The sequence below is a fragment of the Branchiostoma belcheri genome, unplaced genomic scaffold (genome assembly GCF_001625305.1).
Source record: "Branchiostoma belcheri isolate BF01 breed outbred unplaced genomic scaffold, Haploidv18h27 scaffold20, whole genome shotgun sequence".
NCBI classification, from domain to species: domain Eukaryota; kingdom Metazoa; phylum Chordata; class Leptocardii; order Amphioxiformes; family Branchiostomatidae; genus Branchiostoma; species Branchiostoma belcheri.
Window position 1 is genome coordinate 1,109,236 of NW_017803491.1, and position 21,166 is coordinate 1,130,401.

Sequence of the window (21,166 nt, forward strand, 5' to 3'; positions counted from 1 at the left end):
CTTTTTTCAGAACGAAGCAACAATCTGTAAACATTTCTATCTTTTTTCTTACCGACAGAGCCTAAAGATAAATGCATATCAAACTAGAAAGGTAACATAAGCAAAGCAAATGCATCATGTTTACATCCACATGGCCCATCTCAACAAAGTACTGCTTTGTTTACTCTTACTCAAACACATCCATACATATGGTGACCATGCAGCCCCTCTTGAACTCAGCTCTGCATGGCGCGTGCAACACCAGTTACCATGGTGACAGACGTCTAGTCCTGGTCAACGACCTTATGTGTTAAATTGGAGAAGAGGAAACTGCGCAAAAAACACTATGTTTTACTTAGGTAAATATAAATAGAGAAAGTTAGGTTTAGCTGTTGTAGTCAACAGTTAACGTTGTGGTGTCAAACTCCTACGGCGTGTAACCGATAGCGGCTGCACACGACTGCAGCTTTCACGGAATGCATCTCAATGATATCGTGACGAATATTCTTGGCGATAAGAATTCCAACTCAGTGAATCATCTCAGCAGCCCAGCTCCTTATCAAAGACACAGTCAGTTAGGTTACATGTAAAAGGAAGACCACAATTTAGAAGGCATGTAACGTTGATAAGATAACGCCCTAATGGAAGCTATAGGCTGGAAAGTAAAAAGGTATTTTGCGTACACATGACAGTGGGGGGGGGGGGAGAAAAGCAGTCCAAACGTTTCAGCTTCAAATTTTATTCACATTAAAAAGAGCATTTTTTTTACAAATATGATGATAATAAAATGTTTATTGAATTGTTTCCAACATATTGATTAGGGTGCAAAATACTCCGTGTGTGGTTAGTTCTTGGCTCTTGGTTTTCTCGTTGCGTTGTTTGATCTCCAAATTCTAGTAACATATCTTGTGTGCAGAAAGTAAATCTACTAAAATAGTCATGGTCAACAACACTCAATATGATTATTGTTCATCACCATCATTCATTATTAGGTAATAGTTACGACAGCAAATCATCTGCCCAAGCAAAATAATATGGTACTAGTTAAAATCATCTCTCATCACACAAATATGATGATAAATATAACGATATATGAATATAATTTGATACTTACACTCACAGTTTTCAAATCTATAGATTGCCAACCAGCAGCAACTTCACATTCCGTAATTTGACCTTTTTGTTACGCTGGCTGTTGTGCGAATGCAGTGCAAAACCAGCCTAATCTATCACAATATATCAAAATTCACACATACATTGTAGTAATTTTTAATACCGGTAAGACTTTCGAAGTGATGCTACTGGAACTAGAACAAAAAGATGTTAAGTGTTAGAGGAACAGGACAATGATTTAGATGTAGTTTGTCTGCAATGTTTACCTTCGGATTTATTGAAAGCATTATGAGAGAACAAAAGGACAGAAAAAGTTTGTAGTGATCAGTTTTAATTGGAACAGAACCTCGTTGTGTATTGAGAATTAACATGATCTCGGTTTAAAGATACATCGATAACGATTTAGAACTCTCTCAAACATCATTGCCGAAGAATATAAAACTTTTCTATTACATGTATACAATGGCCATGAAACTACTGCAAAAATGTGTTTAAAGAAAGAGTTAAGCCTTACATTTTCAAAATGAACAAGCCAGTCAAAAAACTAAATAGGACAAAGATAACGCCTAAATCATTTTGTACAGTTTTATTTCACGTTTAATGGTTTGACAGTCATTAATTTGACTAGTGACATTACTTTAATGTTGATTTAGTCAGTTGCATTTCAACATATCTTGTTTTTTTTCACATTACAAACAATCCTAGACTTTTACATATACTCGTAAATTCAAATTTAGCTTAAATATTAGGGAGTTTGGAAGATCCACAGATGTCCGAAAACGCTTGAGCTGCTGGTGACTAAAATCCGAACATTTAGCTGTGTCCTCCGCCATGTTGGTGTCCCAATGACGTCATGTGAAATGCGATAGATGTATACATGGCTGTGTACAAAATGTTACTTGACCATCATCATATACCATTTTACGTTTAAAAATAGGCAGACAATGTAAGTCATCTTTGGTTTGTTGTTTAATGGATCACGTTGAATGGAGAGTATGTAATTTTCTCCTGAGACTTGTGAGCTGAGCGGTGTTGGTTTTCGTTGATTATTATTGGGTCATAAGACTGGGTTACTACAGGTGATAAAGGCACGACCGTATCTGAAACTCATTATTATTGTCACTGATTAATTCTTCACTATTCCCGTCATTATTAACCTCAGACAGGAAACAATTTCCTCAGGGATCTGCATATTCTCTACGAACTCGGTCAGTTCTGATCCGGTCAAACTTTTCAAATTTCAAAAGCTCAACCTGGACCGTCGTTGGGAGGCTGTCTGAATATAGGTCTTCCTTGTGGACACCCGAGGTGGGCCTGCGCGTGCCTCCCACCATGATGTCTCTCCACTGCTGCTGCATTTGGTCACAAAGGCTGATCTGGTGGATAAAAACAGTACCTCTGTATGGCCATAAAAACGGAAAACAAAGTAATTCTGCTAGAATTATTGCAACTATAGGCTGTCTGCATGCGCCATTATAGCTGCCATGCAGGCTGCTTGAGGCAAGAAGGCTCAACTTTTATGACTACACGACTGCGAATTCATGTACAGGTTTGAATTTGCCTAGTAACCCATGGGTTTAACTGTCAAAATAACGCACATAACTTCCGTCACGGTCACTTGCAAACACCCTATGCTACTTTTAATGCAAAATAATGGCTATGTGTTCTGGTTTAACGTTTGTTCTCCCTGTAGTTATACATTACAAAATAAACAACAGAAAAAAGTCGACAACAGAAAGGAACAAATGAAACAAAAGTTGTTTGTGTCAGTAGCAGGTGTTGGCGATGTGTTATAGACAGGCTTAGTGCACAGATTTCTAAATGCTTAATAGTTTGTAAAGTTACAAAAGCCGGGCCAGTAAATTTTCCTGCTTTACCATTTTTATGTCGTCAGTTTACGTGGCAGCTAGAAGCTCAATCTTCTATATGCTAACTTTGAAATGAGCTCTAGTTCTAACTTGCTGCGATGTTAAACGGTTACGCAGAACAATGCCAAAGACGTGGTGAGGTAAGCAAAAGCGTGCTGCGTTTATTACATACTGTGTCAACATGAACAGCTGCATAAAATGTACAATGTTAACATGCTAATAAACATCTGCCATGTGATGAGTGGCTAGGCCTTATTGCCCAAACAGTAGTCATCGTAGTCGTTTTTCTGTGTCTTTAGACGAGGGATAATGTTAGTGTTGGTAGGCAAGACGAAGTTTGGTGAGGGTGCCATGCTGAGAGAACCCTTGAAGACATCCGAAAGGTTTTGCATGTGTTGCTAAGGGAGACACAGAAACAGACAAGACAGAGAGTTAGATGTTAGGAAAGGACAGAGACATAAACAATAGCAGAGAATAACGGGTTATGTATATTATACATTGGCTTATGTGTGATTGTTCTATAACCAGATGATTACGACTGTGCTTCTCCAGACTATAAGCAAAAAGCTGATAGTCTACTGTTAACCAAAATCAGGCATTTGTGTAAGGCATAAGCTGAGAGTGTCTCTATAGGTCACTACTTAATCACATGTAAATTAGCCAAAGATAATTCAGAGCATCGAGCATGAAATCGCATTTGTGTTTAGTAAACTACATTCAGTCGCCTGATTCAACATTCTCTACTGTGTTAGAAAAGATGTATAAAAACTACCTAATATACTAATTATTAAAAGTAGTCCATTTTCTTTAAATCATGACATGAGCAAGTACTTTACACGTACCTACACCAGAAAACTTTTACCTGTAACGCTCTTGGAAATTTAACTTTTATAATGAGATATGGATCAAACTCAAAACACCAGAAGTGGCAATGATCAGCAATGTAAATAAAAGTCCATATGCACTAAACACCTGGCACTGCAGTGCAAGTAGACATAAAAATACCTAAACTAACACTAATTAACCTGAATGTACAGGTTGTTTTTAAAGCTCTGTTAAGCAAAGACTGTTATCACGAACCTTGTCCCTTTCCTGAGTGGACCTGGATTTCCAGATGAACTCGATGATGGCCACGATTATGCCGACCACCAGACCGGCGATCAGCACGATGAAGATGCCGCCCACATTGGCCACGCCCAGGGCGCTGGCCTCTTTGTTCTTGTCCTCGTTGGAACACTGGCCCATGTTCACCCACCACTTGTTGTACAGCATCTGGATCTGACCTGCCTCTTGGAGCTGCAGGATGGCTATGGTGATTTTGTCTCGGATTGGCGAACCTGAAAAAAAAAAGAAAATGGTAAAGATTTTTTTACAAAACTCTGCAGCACACTACCGTAAATTGTAAAATCTAGCAATATAACGTTTTCCCTCACTTTTGATTTTAATGAGGCAGGTTCCGTCCATCATGTTGGTATTTTTGGATTGCATTTTGCGTGAAAAAGATTTCTCCTATTCTGATATTTTCGTCTTGTAGTTGACGTCTGGAAGGGTCGAAAGATTTATACATGTCTAATAGCTTGAAGTATGTTTCATTGAAATTCGAATTGCTGTAAAATTGGTGTGTTTCACTAGAATTCGGATTTGAGTGTTTCATTGAGGTTCAAATTGCTGTCAAATCGGTGTGTTTTATTTTAAATTCAAAATTTATTGAAATTCAAAATACTGTCCACGTGAAAACGCCGCATAACTACAGGGAAGGGCAACGAATACATTCAGCGCGTTGGTCTGAATACTAATGTGCCAAGTTACCTATATGCATTCTCACGAGAGTTTCAGGTCGCGTAAGGACATCTTTATATGAAATTTACATGATTTATGTACCGAATGGTCAGTTACATACGACAACATTGATTGCATTTGTCGTGTGGGGACTGCCGGAATCCACGGAGCCAAAGGACACTTCAACGAGCAACCAATAATCATAAACACATATTTACGTCCTAACAGGCACCTGCATGATTATTCTTTGTCCTAAAGGAAGAAGGGTGGCATATCATGGTTATGTTTAATGCATAACTTGATACAAACCCATAACACATATATAAGAGGCCACAGAAAGTAAGTTTTATGGATGACATCAGCACGCGCATTAAAAACAAGAAATTTTGTTGCCCTCTGACAGTTGCCAACATGCCGAAGATGGAAAAAATGTCTGTTGCAATGTAATAGTAATGTTGTGATAGTTGTCAGTAAACTTACCACAATATATTTATCATTTCTTGTTTAATAAAGTTTATGATGTCAAAATTTGAAAATGTAGGAATCTTGTTTTTTTTTTTTAGCCCGCCTTGTTTTTTTGCCCTATTAGATTTGGAGTCTGCGGAGGATGTCATCCATAAAATCTACTTGCTGTGGCCTTACTGCAGTCCAATCCCACGGGAAGTCTGCATGTATCACCTCTCCGACCTTCAGCATCACAGCAGGCCCTGGTAATCAGAGGGATGCTTGCGTTCACACCTCCCGCCCTCGTGGTGAGAAGAGCGCATTGATTTAAAGTCCTGCCAGACAAAGAGTCACCCTCACTTAATCCCTTCATCAATCCGCGGCCTTCCCATCTGAGCCACGCCGTTAAACACCTTACCCTCAGGAGTCCCGATGCCGTAACCCTTCGAGTCCAGCAGTCCTCCCACGCGGGTGAGGTTGCAGTTCCTGTGGGTGAAGTACTCGTTCATGGCGGACTCCAGCAGGAAGGCGTAGTTCTCGTTCAGCACCCGGTCGATCCCCTCCTCCGTAGATTTGGTGAACACCGACGGTTCCTGGGAGCTCATGAAGGCCCACATTTTCTCATACGTGGGGATTTTAGAATTCTGGATGGAATGATATGAAAAGATTTTTATGGCTTGCAAATTCTTGAAGGCTAATCATAAATTAAGAAAATATAGACACCAAAAAAATAGTACTTTTGGACATGTGGCTACTCAAGATTCAATCGCTGATATTCTACATCTATTCTTATGCAGCAAGTTTAAACTGTAATTTCCAGCACAAGAAATTGGACTCACCCAAATTTTACATCTATTCTTGTTGCACGAAGGACCCAATTAATTCCGTAATCGGTAGGTTTTATGGGATATAGTAGTTGATTTTATTGCAACTGAAAGCCACTGGTGTCTGTATTGTATATTTCCGTAAGACCGGAAGAGATCTTACAAAATCCGATTTTACCATATGTCGTTCTTGCATTCTTAGCCATGAAATCAAATTGTGGTTTTGTATACAATTAAGCCTGCGGCAGTATCTGCCGATGTGCAACGGTAGGTTTAACGGAAATCAATTTCCAAGTCCATGGCAGACACCGTGATTACAATCTAGCATCGAGATTAATGTTATAAGATTATAACCTGATGTAATATGTAATTTGGCATTTTATTTGCCATATGGTTTATTACTGACGGTGCTGAAGGTATAGATCCCATATTTCCAAACTTTAGGGCTTTATTTCATTTACTCCTTTGTAACAGAGTATGGAAAACGTTGCTCAATAGGCCGTCAACTCGTGTTTCAAGAGGGATTAAATTAGATACAGACAAGATGACGTCGCACTCAATTTGACAGAACTTATGTTAAGGGATTAAGTCGTGCTCAGTCGTCTTGAAAAGCAATCACCAAGTCAGATGAAAAAAAATCCCACCTTAAAGAATGTCTGGGTTGCCCCGAAATCCAAAGTCCCATACTTTATCCTCGTTTGCTTCGCTAAATCATCTGCTGACTCGATAGGTGACTCCATTCTCTCCACGGTGAGGAACGCCGCCAGGTTAGCGGTGTAGGAGGAGATCATAATCAGCGTGAAGAACCACCACGCTCCGCTTACAAGTCTCGTGGACAGCGCCCGCGGCATGATCTCCGAACCTTGCTGCATGAAGGCGCCGATAGAGAACCACATACTGTTCAGCAGGGTGAATTGGTTCTCGAGATACTCCGAGTTGGGGTTACACGGATGAGGATTGTACCACTCGTACGGGCTGAATCTGGCGAGAACGAAGAGGACCCCGCTCACGGCAAGGTACGACAGCAGGATATACAGCCAGATGTCGTAGGACAGCGGGTTGAGGAAGGAGAAGACCCCGGGGTTGGTTCTGTTCGGTACGCGGTACATTATGGTGACACCCACGTTCATGAACGGTTTGGAGAAGTCTATGACTTGTTCACGAATGAAGCTGATGGTCAGGGGAGCCACGGCCAGATCAGCACGCTGTGATGCAACAATTGGTTTAGAAATACTGTGTCATAATGAACGACGTCTATACAGAAACAGGCATAAAAATACTCATATACAATAATTATTAAAAAAGGTAGGATTTCATTCAATTTATGGCCTACGTCATGCCAAATGCAGTAGAACTATGTTAAAAACAATGGGAGTTTCTTATACACATTCAAGGATTCTTCCTACCTTGCTTACGTTTCGATATCTATCTTACGCCTTCCTCAGAGCCTCGGACTGTCCTGCTTGTCGGTACTATATGAAGCTCAGAGGAAGGTTTCTGATAGACATCGAAACGTAAGCAAGGTAGGAAGTACCCATGGTTTTGTAAAAAGGAAAAAGAAAACCACAAAATTCTATATGAAAAAAAAACGTTGTTTGTATGTTGTAGGGTCGTTGTAAGGGATGATGGTGATGTAATGTGTGGTTAGTTCTTGCAGTCCCAATAAAGTCCAAGTCAAAGTATCTGCACTGACCTGATCTATCAGCTCCTTCACCATGCCTGACCATTTCCCGTCCTCCATGGGTGCGCCATACTGCCCATCGGGCACGAGGTATATCTCGTACTTGAATCCAAGAATGGCGGCGATCTCGTTGAGTAAGTCGATACAAAACCCTTCGAATCTGTCGTTACCCAACAGCTCTTCGTCGGACCTCTTTTGCATGACGTAAGGTTTTTCCTGAACAACATATATTACTTTTGTATGAGTAAAGCATATGGACTGTGTGCATTTGGCATTTATTTGCAAATCTGCCAGCAAAACTGTGATTTATGCATATTAGATGGTATTTTAGGCTAAGAATGCTGCCATAAAGATAGAATTCATTAGAAAACTCATTATTGAAAATGTAGATCGGTAACTTATTGGTCCTTACCAAAATGGTGGTGACTATGAGTGTCTTGTTCCGTAGAGAATTGGTGACGTTTGAGCCTGACAACGACCTGTCGGTAATGTTCAGTGCCTGTCGCTCTCCTGAATTCCAAGTTCCAATCTAAGTAAAGAGATGAGCCGATGGGTATCGTAAAATAAGCTACATAAGAGGAGTCTTGACATAGCCTGGAGTCCAGCTGTGTTAGCTTTGGTCCGCTTCCCAAGATACCAGCAGCGGACCAAAGCTAACAAGATAAGGCTGGACTCCAGGCTAACCCTTGACACTAAGGGAAGACCATTATCATAATGTTGATCAACTACTAGTAGATAATTACAGCACAGAAGATTGAAATTTTATCTAGACTTATAACATTGATTGCAATAATGCATTGTACGTTTTCATTCTCTTGCTTTTCATTATTTATATCCTAGTTACAGTTGAAATATTTTAATGGCAGCTTCCACGCTTCGTGAAGAGGGTGTCTCGGAAGACAGTAAAGATGCACTTATGTCCACTTGTCCAGATGTAAATGTTGTAAACATGACAAAACACAAAGACATGTTTACAAACAAGAGACATTGCATCACGACTGCACATGTGCACTCTGAATTGTGAGGTGGCTTATTACGTACGTACAGCCCGGCAGCTGATAAGCAACATTAACTGATTGGCATTAATTAGTCTGTACCTTTGTCAGCCCAGCTTCCCTGAGTTCCATGACGTCCAGGCTAAACTTGGTTCTCTGTCCGTTACTGTCGAATTTAATCCGACCACTTAAGCCGTCTTGTAATTCCGCCTAGAAATACAAGTATATGTACATGGATTACAGGATGTCTTTCTTGCAAAATATTAATTTATCGCAAAACATTTTACTTCTCTATTTGTTTTTTTTTTGCGTTTGCTACGTTGTAACCTTTTCCTTGTAAGTAATTCATTACGTCAATAATATTCCTAGAAGAAAACCTAAATTAAGCTAACATGTTTTTGAAAAGCCCTACGTCTGCTTGTACATGGTAATACTCTTCGGAACAATTGTCTTGTCGTTGTAGACCCAACCAAAGTTAGAAGTGTACCAGTAGCGTCTAGAAAAACCCGATACTAGCTTGAGCACCAAAAAAAAAACTAAAACAAATGTACATGTAGTACTTACTACTTTCAGGTAGTTGAGCACAGTATGGCCGTAAAGCCAGGCTTTCCTGTTGTCGCACGATAACTTGCTCAGCGAGATCTCCTGACCAACGTCAGATCCCTCAAGTCCGGCCACGAGCACGTAGATAGCATCAAACATGAGAGCAACGGACGTCTGCGGAAATAGAACAGATTAAAGCAAATTGCAAAATCTGTATGAGACCAATCATGCATACAGCAACGAGGTAAGTAATCTTTTTCAAGGCTAAGTGAATCTGATAAAACTAGGGATCGCGTACTCAATTTCTTTCTCTTTTATTTCATGTTGACAATGCCATCTGGGTTATGAAGAAAAAAATATGAAGATAATAATGAAAATGCATATCGTGATGATGTTGTCATGGTCTGTCATTAACATTTACGAAGGTATTGTGAAATTCTTATTTATTATTTGACATTACGGTATATATATAGTGTAAGGTTTTTAATATAAAGACACGTCAGGCAGGCGTACCGTGAGGCCATCTTTAATGGTACCACTAATGACGTTAGAAGACTCTCGTACTCTCGTCCAATCACGAAGAACCTCCTGCACTCTCGGGTTATTGTTATCGACCAACCGGAACGCCGTCAGGTTGACGTCACCATGTCTATAGTTCTCCAGATCGATCGTGGCTAAATCCTGCGGAAAGATTAAAGGTAAATGGTGGGGTCGATAAGGATTAATCTTGATAGAATTCTATCCTAGGAGGAAATGCGTGACCAGCATTCAGTACACTAACGCCTCGGCGAAAATACAGAAGAGCTTGCCAGTGGGACTTTGAATTTTTTTGATTCCATATTTTTTTAATTAATAGCTATTCTTCCAGAGGTCCATCGAATAATACAAAAACATAACTTGTGAGACTTTATTTAGAATATACAACTCAGGGGCATCACCAGTCTGCCTGAACTTCTTGATGATAACAATATTTATTAAACAAAGGAATACAATTTGCAAAACTGTCGATCTCCAATTTTATTACTTGAGTATGTACAGTGGCTTTAGTATTATATAATAGCTAAATGCCATAAGCATAAATTCCATAACAAGTAGACAAGGAAACGATAGGACAGTTCATAAAAAGTTAGATTTCAGTAGGGTGTAATTTGTTTCGGTCACCTCTTTGACTTCAAGTTCATGCCCAATGTCATTGACCAATGTCAAATTAGAGCCACATGTAACCAGCATATGTAATCCTGTGCCTGATACTCCTATTTTGTTGAAGTAGAAGTTGCACTTTCGTGCTTTTATCTGAATTCATGGTTTATCGATTTCGATTACTGGTTGAGGAGCAGCCTGAATTGTTTGACGTTACATTTGATGGCTCGGTGATGACTTTGCAAGCCGTGCTCACAAGTTCACTGATACTATAATGTGCCTAAGAGATAGCAGGATAATGTAGATATAGATTTTTCAGCAACACAAATAGACACTAGTTACATCTAAGTACATTACAGCAACTGTAGAAGCGGAGTACAGAAAATCAATGCCCATTACAAGATTGGAATAGAGAAGCTACTTACCAAAGAGGTGACAATGTAGTGATAGAAATGCGTCATCATGCCGAGCTGTAGAGCCTGTGTAGAAGATAGTTAGGTAAATTGTAAGTCTCGCCAAAAAGATCAGCACTTCGGCACTGATAAAAGAGCTTTCAGCGTAAGATTAGGAAATGCCCCAATCGTGATGTGAAATTTGCCTTGACTGTGAAAGCATTTCGATAAGGTCTTACCATTAGATGGCAAACGATTTGGCGAGCGTGCCAGGGTATTCATCTCTGGAATTACGCTTTCAAACTGTCTCAAGTTCATGCAATTTAATGATATCTGTGCTATCTTGGGTCCACGCTTGAGGGGGGCATGCAATCAATTCTGGCTCAGCTGAGTCCCCTTTCACATAATGTTGATGTTATACAGTAATGTATTTGAAAGTAAATAAAAATAGCTAGCTAGCATGGCTGTTGAAGATCATTGCCAGTAGTTGGTTCTGGTATCTGGTACAGGTTGTTTGAATGTTCTACAAAATCAACGGCCAAAGACGAATATGATCTCGCCGTTATACAGTTGGAAAGCAAAATAACTGCACTGTGTACCTTGTGCAGAACCCTGGGTAGTTTCTCGTATGACACGTCGATGATGATGTTGTTGCTGCCGTCCAGTTTGCAGTCCTTGAGCACGCCTTCTCCGTCCTCCCGCCGTAACTTTCTAATCTTCAGCTCCATCTTGGTTCTCGCTGGAGCCTTCAGCAGCTCCTGTAGTCTTATCAGGGCTGCATCAACCACAGAATCATCCCGGCTATTCATTTTACTTACATGTTGGAGGATTCCTTCTATGTCAGGCAGCCGTGCTTGATAGACATTCGATTAAGTTCTGTGATACCTTACCAAGTCAGTTTCTGCTGGTTCGTGGCAAGTACCACTCATCATTTTGTCGACCTTTAACGTAGAATCATCAATATGTGCCAGGCCCGTGTTCAGGGTATATGAAGACAACTTTACTGATGGGAATTCAAGATCTAATCTACAGGGGCAATATAGAATATGTAATTCAACCGGCACATGGTAGATACTGAGATTACTACAGTACAGGTAGAGATTGCAATCAGAATCCTTCAGTAAAACCACATGCTCTACAATATGCACTATCAGTATGGAATGAGATTAAATGCATTAAATTTATGGTGCAATATATGGTGATGGAAATTAGAAATGTGGTGATTTCAGTTTCAGTTCATTGAGATACCCTTCAGCCCATTATGGGCTATTCTTCCAGGGTTCCAATACAAATACATGTAACATCACAATTACAGACACAATCCTACATATTTACACTTAACTTACAGCTTACAGCATGATTTAATGTGATTTAAAACGTACCGTCGTCGCTGTCGTAAAGAAGCGCGACTCTGGTCCAGCCGTAGTAGTTGACCATGTCGAGTATGGCCTGAGATAACATCAAGGCGTCTGGGTACAGGTTAACAGAATATCTGTCTTCTACCTGTAGAAAATCAAGAAAACACTGTTTTGAGACATGTACATTGTACAAACAAAGAGATTTAGGCTGGTCTGCCAATACTGTCATACAAGACACGACTTAGACGTTTATGTTTTGCCAGACGTTCATGATTATCTCGTGGAAACAACGTTAACAAGGAAGTAGCCTCCAAATTAGCACTATGGTCTTCATGCCAGCACATGGGAGTAGGAGGCCTAGCCTGGAAAACTGCCCTCACATGTACTTAGGCGTGCTAGACAGATGCACTGGCCTTCAGACTGAGGGCATAGAGACGGCTATGCAGACAGAGGAAGAGTGGCACTCGACATAAGTCAAGTAAATCCAGTCAAACATTGTTACCATGCATCCAATGTGAAAGAAGCACAAAGTGGTAGTAACTAAAAAAAGGTACTGCGGTATAACATATACACCCTTGATTTGTCAAAATTATGACTCGGGTTTTACATTACCTGGTCAGGGTTCCAGGTTGTCTGTATGTTGGGTACGGTGAGTGCGGTGCAGAGAGACTGGACAGTAGGTGATGATCTGGGCGATGAAGGCCCGACAATTGCTGCTACTCCTAGAGTCAACTGGAAGCAAGCTAAACAAGAAGAAGAGGCAAAAGACGTTTTAGAGAACTTACTTCCTTAAAACCTTTTAATGCCGGTTAAAATTTACTTTCCATACTCTTTTGTCAATGCACAGGTGTAGTGGTAATCCATGCTGATCTGTAGTGAGGGTGTCTTGCACGGCTAGTTAGTACTCTAACTGGTGAGCACCTTCCTCATATTTTTTGCGCAAGATAAATTCAGGGGGTTACCATTAAAGTTCGTCTGCCAGATGGTAGTAGTCATTAGAAGTATCTACTGAGGAAGACCAGAGTGACTGGACGAAAGCTCTAGATGAGAGAACTTTTTGTGTTGGATCAAATTTTTTTAAACTCTAAACATCGTAGTAAAATGTTGAACTCTATTCCAAAACAAGGTTGTGATCGTTTGAAGTGATTGGTCATTCATTATCCTAATAAAGGCGACAGTGGTCGTTGAAAATTTGATCTCTGTGAAACCTTGTGTTGGAATAAACTTCAACATTTTACTAAAATTTAGGGGGTTGTTTAAAGATCTACGTCCATGGGGTACGACACATCATAAAGAACATACCTGCTCTGGAGGCCTCGTAGCTGTCGTTGACTTTGATCTGCTGAATGTCAGAGATCAGGGTTGACCCTGCCAGGAGGGTCGCGTTTTTGTTGATTTCGTTCATGGCGAACTTGAATGCCACCTCCTCATCAGTGAACGGCATTTGCTTGTTGAACAGGCCACCTGAAGTATGAAAAATCATGATAATATACCCTCTCCTTCATAATGAGTTATCCCATTCGGAAGGTTACAACAAATGATATCGATAGGTGTAGTTTATTTCAAAAAGCTGCTATGGGGCCCCGAACAGATTCTAAACGTTACATCAATATCCAGGTAATGTTAAGAATTAGCATACTCTCGCCATCAATGCATGAAAACTAGTGTTTACTTCAGGAAAACTTCATGTATCGTTCTTACAAAAAAGATCACGGTAGCCAACATTTAAATTTTCTGTCCTTTGAGCAAATAGAAAATCCATTTATTATGACTCCATAGCACCGTTACCATAATGGGACCAAATAAGACTGAACTATGGTGACCCAAATCACTTTGTGATAAATTCAATATTCCAACACCTGTTACTACTTCAATCCAATTGAAACTGCTGTGGCTGTACCTTAGGTCGCATGATAATTTGAACACAGCAATGCCCTACTTTATACAGTTAACGTCATTTATAGAACACCATATGGGCGTCTATATGTTGAGGCTCATTGCGTTTTACGCATTCAATTTCTCGCTTGCAATAGACAAATATCCTCTACTATATTGCTTTGATTGAGAGTTTGAAAGGCAGAATTACTAATCAGTTTCCAATTCTTCTGTCTAAAGCCCCTGTCACACATTCACGAATATGGCCCCCCCGAACACTAGTCAAACGCCCCCAACCATGGTTAGGAGTAAGTCGGAGCAAACTTTAAGTCGGCTGGTGTTCGGTGAGGTCGGCTACTAATCGGCAGCGGCAGCCGAATGTTTCAAAATGTTTTTAAAAATCGGAGTTTGGTCGGGAGGTTCGGCCATGGTTGGCTGGTATTTGGCTGATGTTCGGGAGCAGGTCGGGGAGTAGTTGGCAGTGTCATTTGTCTAAAATTTATCTCAAATTCGATTTGATTCGTATTGGAAGGTACTGAATGATACTTAGTGTTAACTTTAAAAAAATTTAAAAAATTTTTGAAAGATGAAAATATGTACGTTAAGTAAATATTGTACACCTCACTTCGATTCTAAAAGGCAAGGCATCCGAAGATTTTATCAGTTTGGGTAGGGTTTCAAAATACTTTGCCAAACACATAGTCATTCGTAATATTGCTGTTTCAGGGTTTCATCTAGTAAAAGCTGTTTACATTCCTATTTCCATACCGGCACATACTGCTAAACACGGGGAAGTAAGTTATCTTAGAATCACCAAACAGACTCATGTGGTCTAAAGTTTCAACGTCATTTGTTTAAGTAGCAGTATACTCTAAGGGCACAATGCTCCGAACACGAAACGTTAACACGAAAATAGATAAAGATTACATTTTACTCTTACAACGTAACACTGTTATCCTTTTGCTAGTGTTTTATTGTCGAAGCATAAATTTCAAAATAGTCTTTATTACCTATTTCTCTTAATTGTGTATGAATTTTTTCCTTATACTAGTGCATTCATAGAGAAAAATGTATGGTGTGGAGTTTCAAAATATAATCCTGTGTTGCACCGAGTTTCGCATTGTTCACACGTATGCCAGTTAATGGTATCGCCATCAACTAGCTGATGTCAAGCACATCAAAACGCACTTTGCAATTAAGGACCAAGCGGAATGCACGGAGGTGATCCCATTGCACATTTGGAGGCGGTCTCCTGTGGAGCATAATCTGACGCCATTTTCTTCACGGCTGCTGAGTTGGTACTGTGAAGGCGTCAGCTTCCATTTATCACACAGCGTGCGCTGTCACCAGACGTCTAACTCTGACACCTCTAACTGTGAACCAACCCACGCAGCGGTACATTATACAACATCATCGCCACAAGAGGAATGATGCAGACAATACACGGCATAATTGGGACCCTTCCTTTTGGGCAATATGATCCGCAGTGCAAACTAGAAAATGATAGAGTAGCAATTTTTTAGATTAATACATCTTGGAAAGTTAAAAAAAGCTACCTGTAGTACAGGGGGAATGTTTGATCGTTTATGATACAAGAAATTGTAACCATATGCCAGGTTTGAAATATTACATATTCATTCCTTTGCGTCTCTTGAATTAGGCGTCATATATAAAAAAAACATTGACTTTTGAGTATTTTTAAGAATTAAAAAAAAGGACAAGGTCATCTAATTGACATATAAATCATGATAATAGTTAATTTCGTAACTAAAATTCCTGGTTCAATATTTTGGGCAGCTAAGAAACTATTCTTTTATTTGCTATGCTTACCAGAAGAAACGTTGAGAGGTTTAAAAATAGTTTGAAATTCCTGTCAACATGTAGTAACAGATCATGTGCTGTGCTAATGTATAACCCGGACTGAACTGATCTTGGCTATGACCGTCGGCAAGCTGCAAAAAAATTGATCTGCAGTCGGGTATTGAGTCCCCGATCCTACTCCGTTACAAGTTGGTGCTTCATGCTTGCTTTGTGTATCGACCGGAGCTGTCTGCCCTGTAGAGTTCAGTCAAATCCAATCGAAGACGAAAACGTCTGGCAGACCGACCCCATGGCACAACGGCGGCCGTCAAACACACTGTCTGTCTCTTTCAATATCGTCTATATCGTTTGTATCAGCATTTTTCCTTTTAAAGGGCGGCAAAACTGGAAGTATACTCTGATAAGGGCAATCTGTAAGATATTAACACATACTGTCCCACATTAACACATTTGAATCAGTATTTCAGGCGTTTAAAACAAGCCCCAAGATTAGTCCTTTATTTTCTGGGTGATACCCTTAAATTCAACCCAGGTCCTTCGAGTAACCGTTTTCCGTCAGAATTTTGGGCACTTTTGCTCCATGAATGTCGATATACAATGGGATAGTGTTGTTTCAACTTTAGTATGTAGATAAGTGTAGAATATTGACTTTACAAAAATTCTGGTTTCCGAACCCTAAAAACTGCACTGGAAATTGCCTTTAAGTAGGTTTATCTTTTCTAATTCTATGAAAAGTTTTCATTCAAATCATATTACGCCTAGTTTATATTTATTGTTGGTAGTCAACCAAGCGTAGATACACAAGTGCCTTGCAATTCTAATTATATATATTAACATCTGCGTCGACGTCTTCAAACCCTGTGTTATATTGCATATCGCAGGTGGTTGGTGCCTTCGTGCAATCAAGTAAGAGGATAGCTAACATGCATGAATCCCGAAATAAAAGACTTGAACCTATCCAATTTCTATTGCCATTAACCTTGACCTGTGCATTTCACCCTTCACGGTCCAGACCTGTCTTACTTAATCTCTTCTCATCGGATTCTGGCCTTCGTGAAAACAGATAATTGACCTTTCACCCTGGTGTAATGAGTACGCGTGTGTTGCGTGTGCAAGGCGCTCCCAATCAAAGACCCAGAGACGTGCGGCGTGCGTCTTGGAGCAAACTTCAAGATAACAACAAGGAGTTAATTTTTCAGGGCGTCCGAGGAGATTTGCCAGCTGCCCTCATTGAGCACAACAAAGTCGACAGCCTTTTTATTTATTCATTTATTTCATCTCAGGACGGCCGTTTGGCCCCATTCAGCCTACAATGGCTGTTTTTCAAGGGGGACCAACAGGTTAGACAAGGTATTCTTACATACAGTAAAACTAAGGAAGACAACATACAGTAAACATAAAAACATAAGAGTCCAAATACGTTTTCATATTCAAGATAATCCATTTACCAGAGGAAATACAACACAAACTCAATTTCTATTGTCATTTTCTGCTGTAAATTCATAAAATTCAATTCATTAGAGAAATCATGTTAGTAAGGAAGAACATAGCTCATACAGTAAATCTTATCTGAAAAATGCGGCTAAGGAAAACACCGTGATAACAGTTCGTGGCTTACGTCTGATCTCACTAAACAACCACGTCAACTCAAGGCCGCCATGGCAGGAAGTTAGTATTAACAGCTTCCCAAAATTACGGCTGTTACGTTTTCTTCTTTTTTTTTCAGAAATTTAAGACTATATTTGAAACCATGGTCAAATGCTTTTGTCAGGATTTATTGAAAATTAGCATATATTATATATGAGAAAGGTTCTAATGTTAACGTTTGTGTATTCCTAATAGCCTTCTCAATGATTTCAAGGGATTACTTGTGTAAAGTTTGGCCTTTGTAAATTCGTATCAGGAAACAACTCAGCTCTTGATTATTTCTCTTCTAAGCACCCTTACTTGGCATGACATAATTTCCGGAGACCCCATTGAGAAAATTACTCTCTCTCTTCTTGACCTAAATAATTATCTTCCCTTTATCCGCTCTCCAGCTGATACCATTCAGATATGTTCTCTGAGTGACAGCTGGGCACACAGCATGAAAGAAAATTGCCTCCTGTTTGTTTTCTGTTTTCAATTGCTTCTAACAGTTTTCAATCTGGAAAGAAAATTGCCAGGAGCCTTTGAGGTCCACCCCCGCAAACTTGAAAAAGAATAGCAATCTGGCAGAGGGGAAACGAAAATGAATTATGCAGAATGTAATAAAAACAGAAAACCTGCATATAAGAAAGCGTACCCCAGACTTTGTGTAGTTTCACAACAGAATGAAAACTGATTCAAAACAGACTTGCCATTAATTTTGATTTTACTATATAGTGATGGAATCGCAGGAAGGCTTTGACATCAAATAAGGGGTCTGGGATTAACTTTTCATAATCAGCTCTGAGAGACTGGTATAATTGCAAAATTTTGAAAACATAAACACCAAGAAAGTTGCAACCAAAATAAGTAAATGTTGTTCAGTTTTTACTTTCTTAGGGATGTTTTGTATAATTTTTCAATACCAAAAAAAGTTGATATTATTAACGTAATTCATATTGTGCCAGGATACTAAAACTGGATATTCAAATGATAATTTTCCACTCATTAATAAAGAATCATTGACAACAATCTGTCTTTATGAGAAAAAGAATTCAAGCTGGATCGTCTTATTACTTACTGTGAACAAAGAAAAGCGTGAAAGCGTGACCGTCCTTACAATGACCTCTCTTAATCTTCAAGGACAATTAAATAAGTCACTGTAGCCCAGGGAGCTCTTAACAACCTTCTTACACACAAATCGATCATTACCACTCCTTCAAAACGGTTGCTAAAATACTGTAACTTTTCGTGTTTACAATGGAAAAAAAGAGTCACTATTTTGGATTTTCGATGTGTAACGATTTTTGTCTATATGCCGCCATTTCCAATCATACATTAATCAGTATCGAATTATCTATAGCGTAACTAATCCTATGATTACCTGTTAATTTTGAATTCGATAAGATTTAAATTAAAGTCCAAATAGGAGCTTTTTCAAAATAAGACAATTATCGATATCAGAAAACGGATATGCCGATAAGAATTATGATTAGTATTCATGTATCAACATTTTATCTATAGTTGCAACTCCTTTTATTTCGTATTCTTTAATCTTTTTACTTCTCTATCATTTCCAAGTCTTCCCCTGACTTCAAAAGGCACTGTTGCGTACTGAGCTTAACTCCCACGAGATGCGTTATAGATTAAATTTACCGTCTTTGATATAAGGTGAAGCGATGCTGAAAGTAGAAGAATTACTGGAGGCTGTGTAGTGCCTCGGGCAGGGAGACTTTAAAGCGGCCGCCAGCCTTTGCACAATACATATTACATGTGGAAAACCACTTTGTATGGCCTTGGGAAGATAGGAAGAGACCTTTGAAGGCTTTTCTGTAAGCCTTCGATGGCCGTGGAACGTCTATGGTTTATGTATGCGTGTTATGAGGTAAAAGAAATAGCTGTTTCGTTCATCAAAACTCTAGCTTATTAAAGTAGAAGTAATGCATATTAGGAATTACGAAGCATCTTGCAAGACAGTAGAAATGGCCCAATTAATAATAGCCTAAAACTTATCTATTTTACTTCTTATAAGAAAATGTTCTCAAATGAGTCATTATTCTTAATCTGAACGGCGCAATATTTGCAACAATCAGTGTAGTATCAAATAGCATCTTACAGATACAGTTTGTCAGTTTGCAAGGCAATAGAAATTACCCAATTAATAATACGTGCCGAGTAATAAGCAAAGCCTGGAAAACATATCCATTTTACTTATGATAAGGACATTTTCTTAAGTTAGTCATTAATCTAAATCTGAACACGCAATGTTTGCAACAATTGTTGTAATATCAAATAATTGCACTAAATTTAGGAGTAGTACACAAGATGAGAAATATAAAACAATGCTGATTCAATAGATTCGTAACTTACCTATTCTTATGGTGTCGGGAAGGCCCACACATATTGTAAGGCAAACGTGAAGAAGAAGTGCTGTCTCAAAAAGCTTCATTTTCGTGAATATCGTTGACTGTGATAGAATCTTCCAGAAACTTCAGTGCTGGGTGGCCTCAACAGTAGAGCATGTAGACAGCGGTGCTACCTCGTGGTTCTGTTGTAGAACACCCGGAGTCCTCTCCACGGCCCGTCCGCCATCTTGGAAATGACGACACGAAGGTCAAGACTAAGAGTTCCCCTGCTGAATCCTGGGGGAGAAGAAAAAAACTGCGTCAGATTTTTTAGGCTTGAGTTGCTGAAAGCGCGCCACTCTGCAAAAGCGGACGACAGGACGTTGTTGACGTTTTGGCAGTACGTGTGAGTTACAAAACGGGTCAGGAATGTTGAACATAAACAGACTAAGCTGATAATACTAAACTATGACCATGTTTGACCTACCCAAGATAAGCGTTTTACCACTGACATTTTCACCGATGTAGGAAGGCAAAGACCCAGACTCAGAAAGCCCATTTCGAGCGGCACGTTGGTTTCTGAGTAATCCTGTGTTACTCCACTGTGGTTTGAACTCTACAACGGCAATGTCCGCTATCCATTTGTTAACATATAGTCATAACATATAGTCAATGCCGTTCCGTGTCAGTTCTTTCAAACGTGTACGTCAGTAGCATGATAGAAGAAAATAATCTCTACAGTCAGAAAAGCGACAAAAATATCTACACTTTTTTTAGTTTAAAATCAAAATTGTTTCAAATAACATAGAGTATCAGCACGTATACTAAGTACCTAATACCAGCTCAGAAATTAAAAGAACAAGAAATAGCCATGCCTTCAAGTATAGAGTTATCAACCAAGGATTGAGGTGTTCATTCTTTCCTAGAACTATCGCAGAGTGGAACTCACTGTCACCAAATACAGTAGGGGCATTATCATTAAACAATGTTTAGAGATAGATGTTCAAGGCTTATTGTAACAAGTCGTTAGGTGTGATGTAGCCTGCTGCCGCTTCGCCGCATGCCTGCGAAGCTGGTGTGTTACGCCGAAGGGCGGTTATACCAGCTATGCAGATACAGATACAGACAGATGCGTGTTTGAAATTCTCCAGTCTTGCGGTTACAGTGGGAAGACAGATTATTAAAGGGGGCGTTGCAGCACGGTCGAGTTATAGCGACGAGTCCTAACAGGAACATACGGGCCCGTGCCGCATGTGTGATCGGCATCAGTGATGAGTCACCCCGTACCCCCAAGTGAAACAAATGGATATTCTTAAAAACGCCCTCTGTTTATATCTCACTGATTACATTGTGTGCGGAATTATAACATGGACCATAGCGCAG

General features: G+C 39.6%; 1 protein-coding gene across 1 annotated transcript; it reads right to left on the bottom strand.

Moving 5' to 3' along the window:
- Positions 1 to 1,886: 1,886 nt before the first annotated feature.
- LOC109469330 (glutamate receptor ionotropic, kainate 2-like) lies at positions 1,887 to 20,114 on the bottom strand. The gene is made up of 15 exons (XM_019767834.1): positions 19,809 to 20,114; positions 13,419 to 13,580; positions 12,729 to 12,859; positions 12,141 to 12,261; positions 11,358 to 11,533; positions 10,792 to 10,845; positions 9,740 to 9,907; positions 9,248 to 9,400; positions 8,786 to 8,893; positions 8,101 to 8,217; positions 7,701 to 7,904; positions 6,652 to 7,212; positions 5,602 to 5,827; positions 4,041 to 4,297; positions 1,887 to 2,468 (listed from the first exon to the last, which is right to left on the bottom strand). Exons 1-15 carry the CDS (start codon positions 19,885 to 19,887, stop codon positions 2,271 to 2,273), a joined length of 2,715 nt encoding a protein of 904 aa, XP_019623393.1. The 5' UTR covers positions 19,888 to 20,114; the 3' UTR covers positions 1,887 to 2,270.
- Between the last annotated feature and the right edge of the window lie 1,052 nt (positions 20,115 to 21,166).

Coding starts and splice junctions, on each gene's coding strand:
- LOC109469330 (XM_019767834.1), bottom strand. CDS start 19,887: ATGAAGCTTTTTGAGACAGCACTTCTTCTTCACGTTTGCCTTACAATA. Junction 12,860..13,418: donor CTACGAGGCCTCCAGAGCAG/GTATGTTCTTTA, acceptor CTTCTTGTTTAG/CTTGCTTCCAGTTGACTCTA. Junction 4,298..5,601: donor CGGCATCGGGACTCCTGAGG/GTAAGGTGTTTA, acceptor TTTTTTTTTCAG/GTTCGCCAATCCGAGACAAA.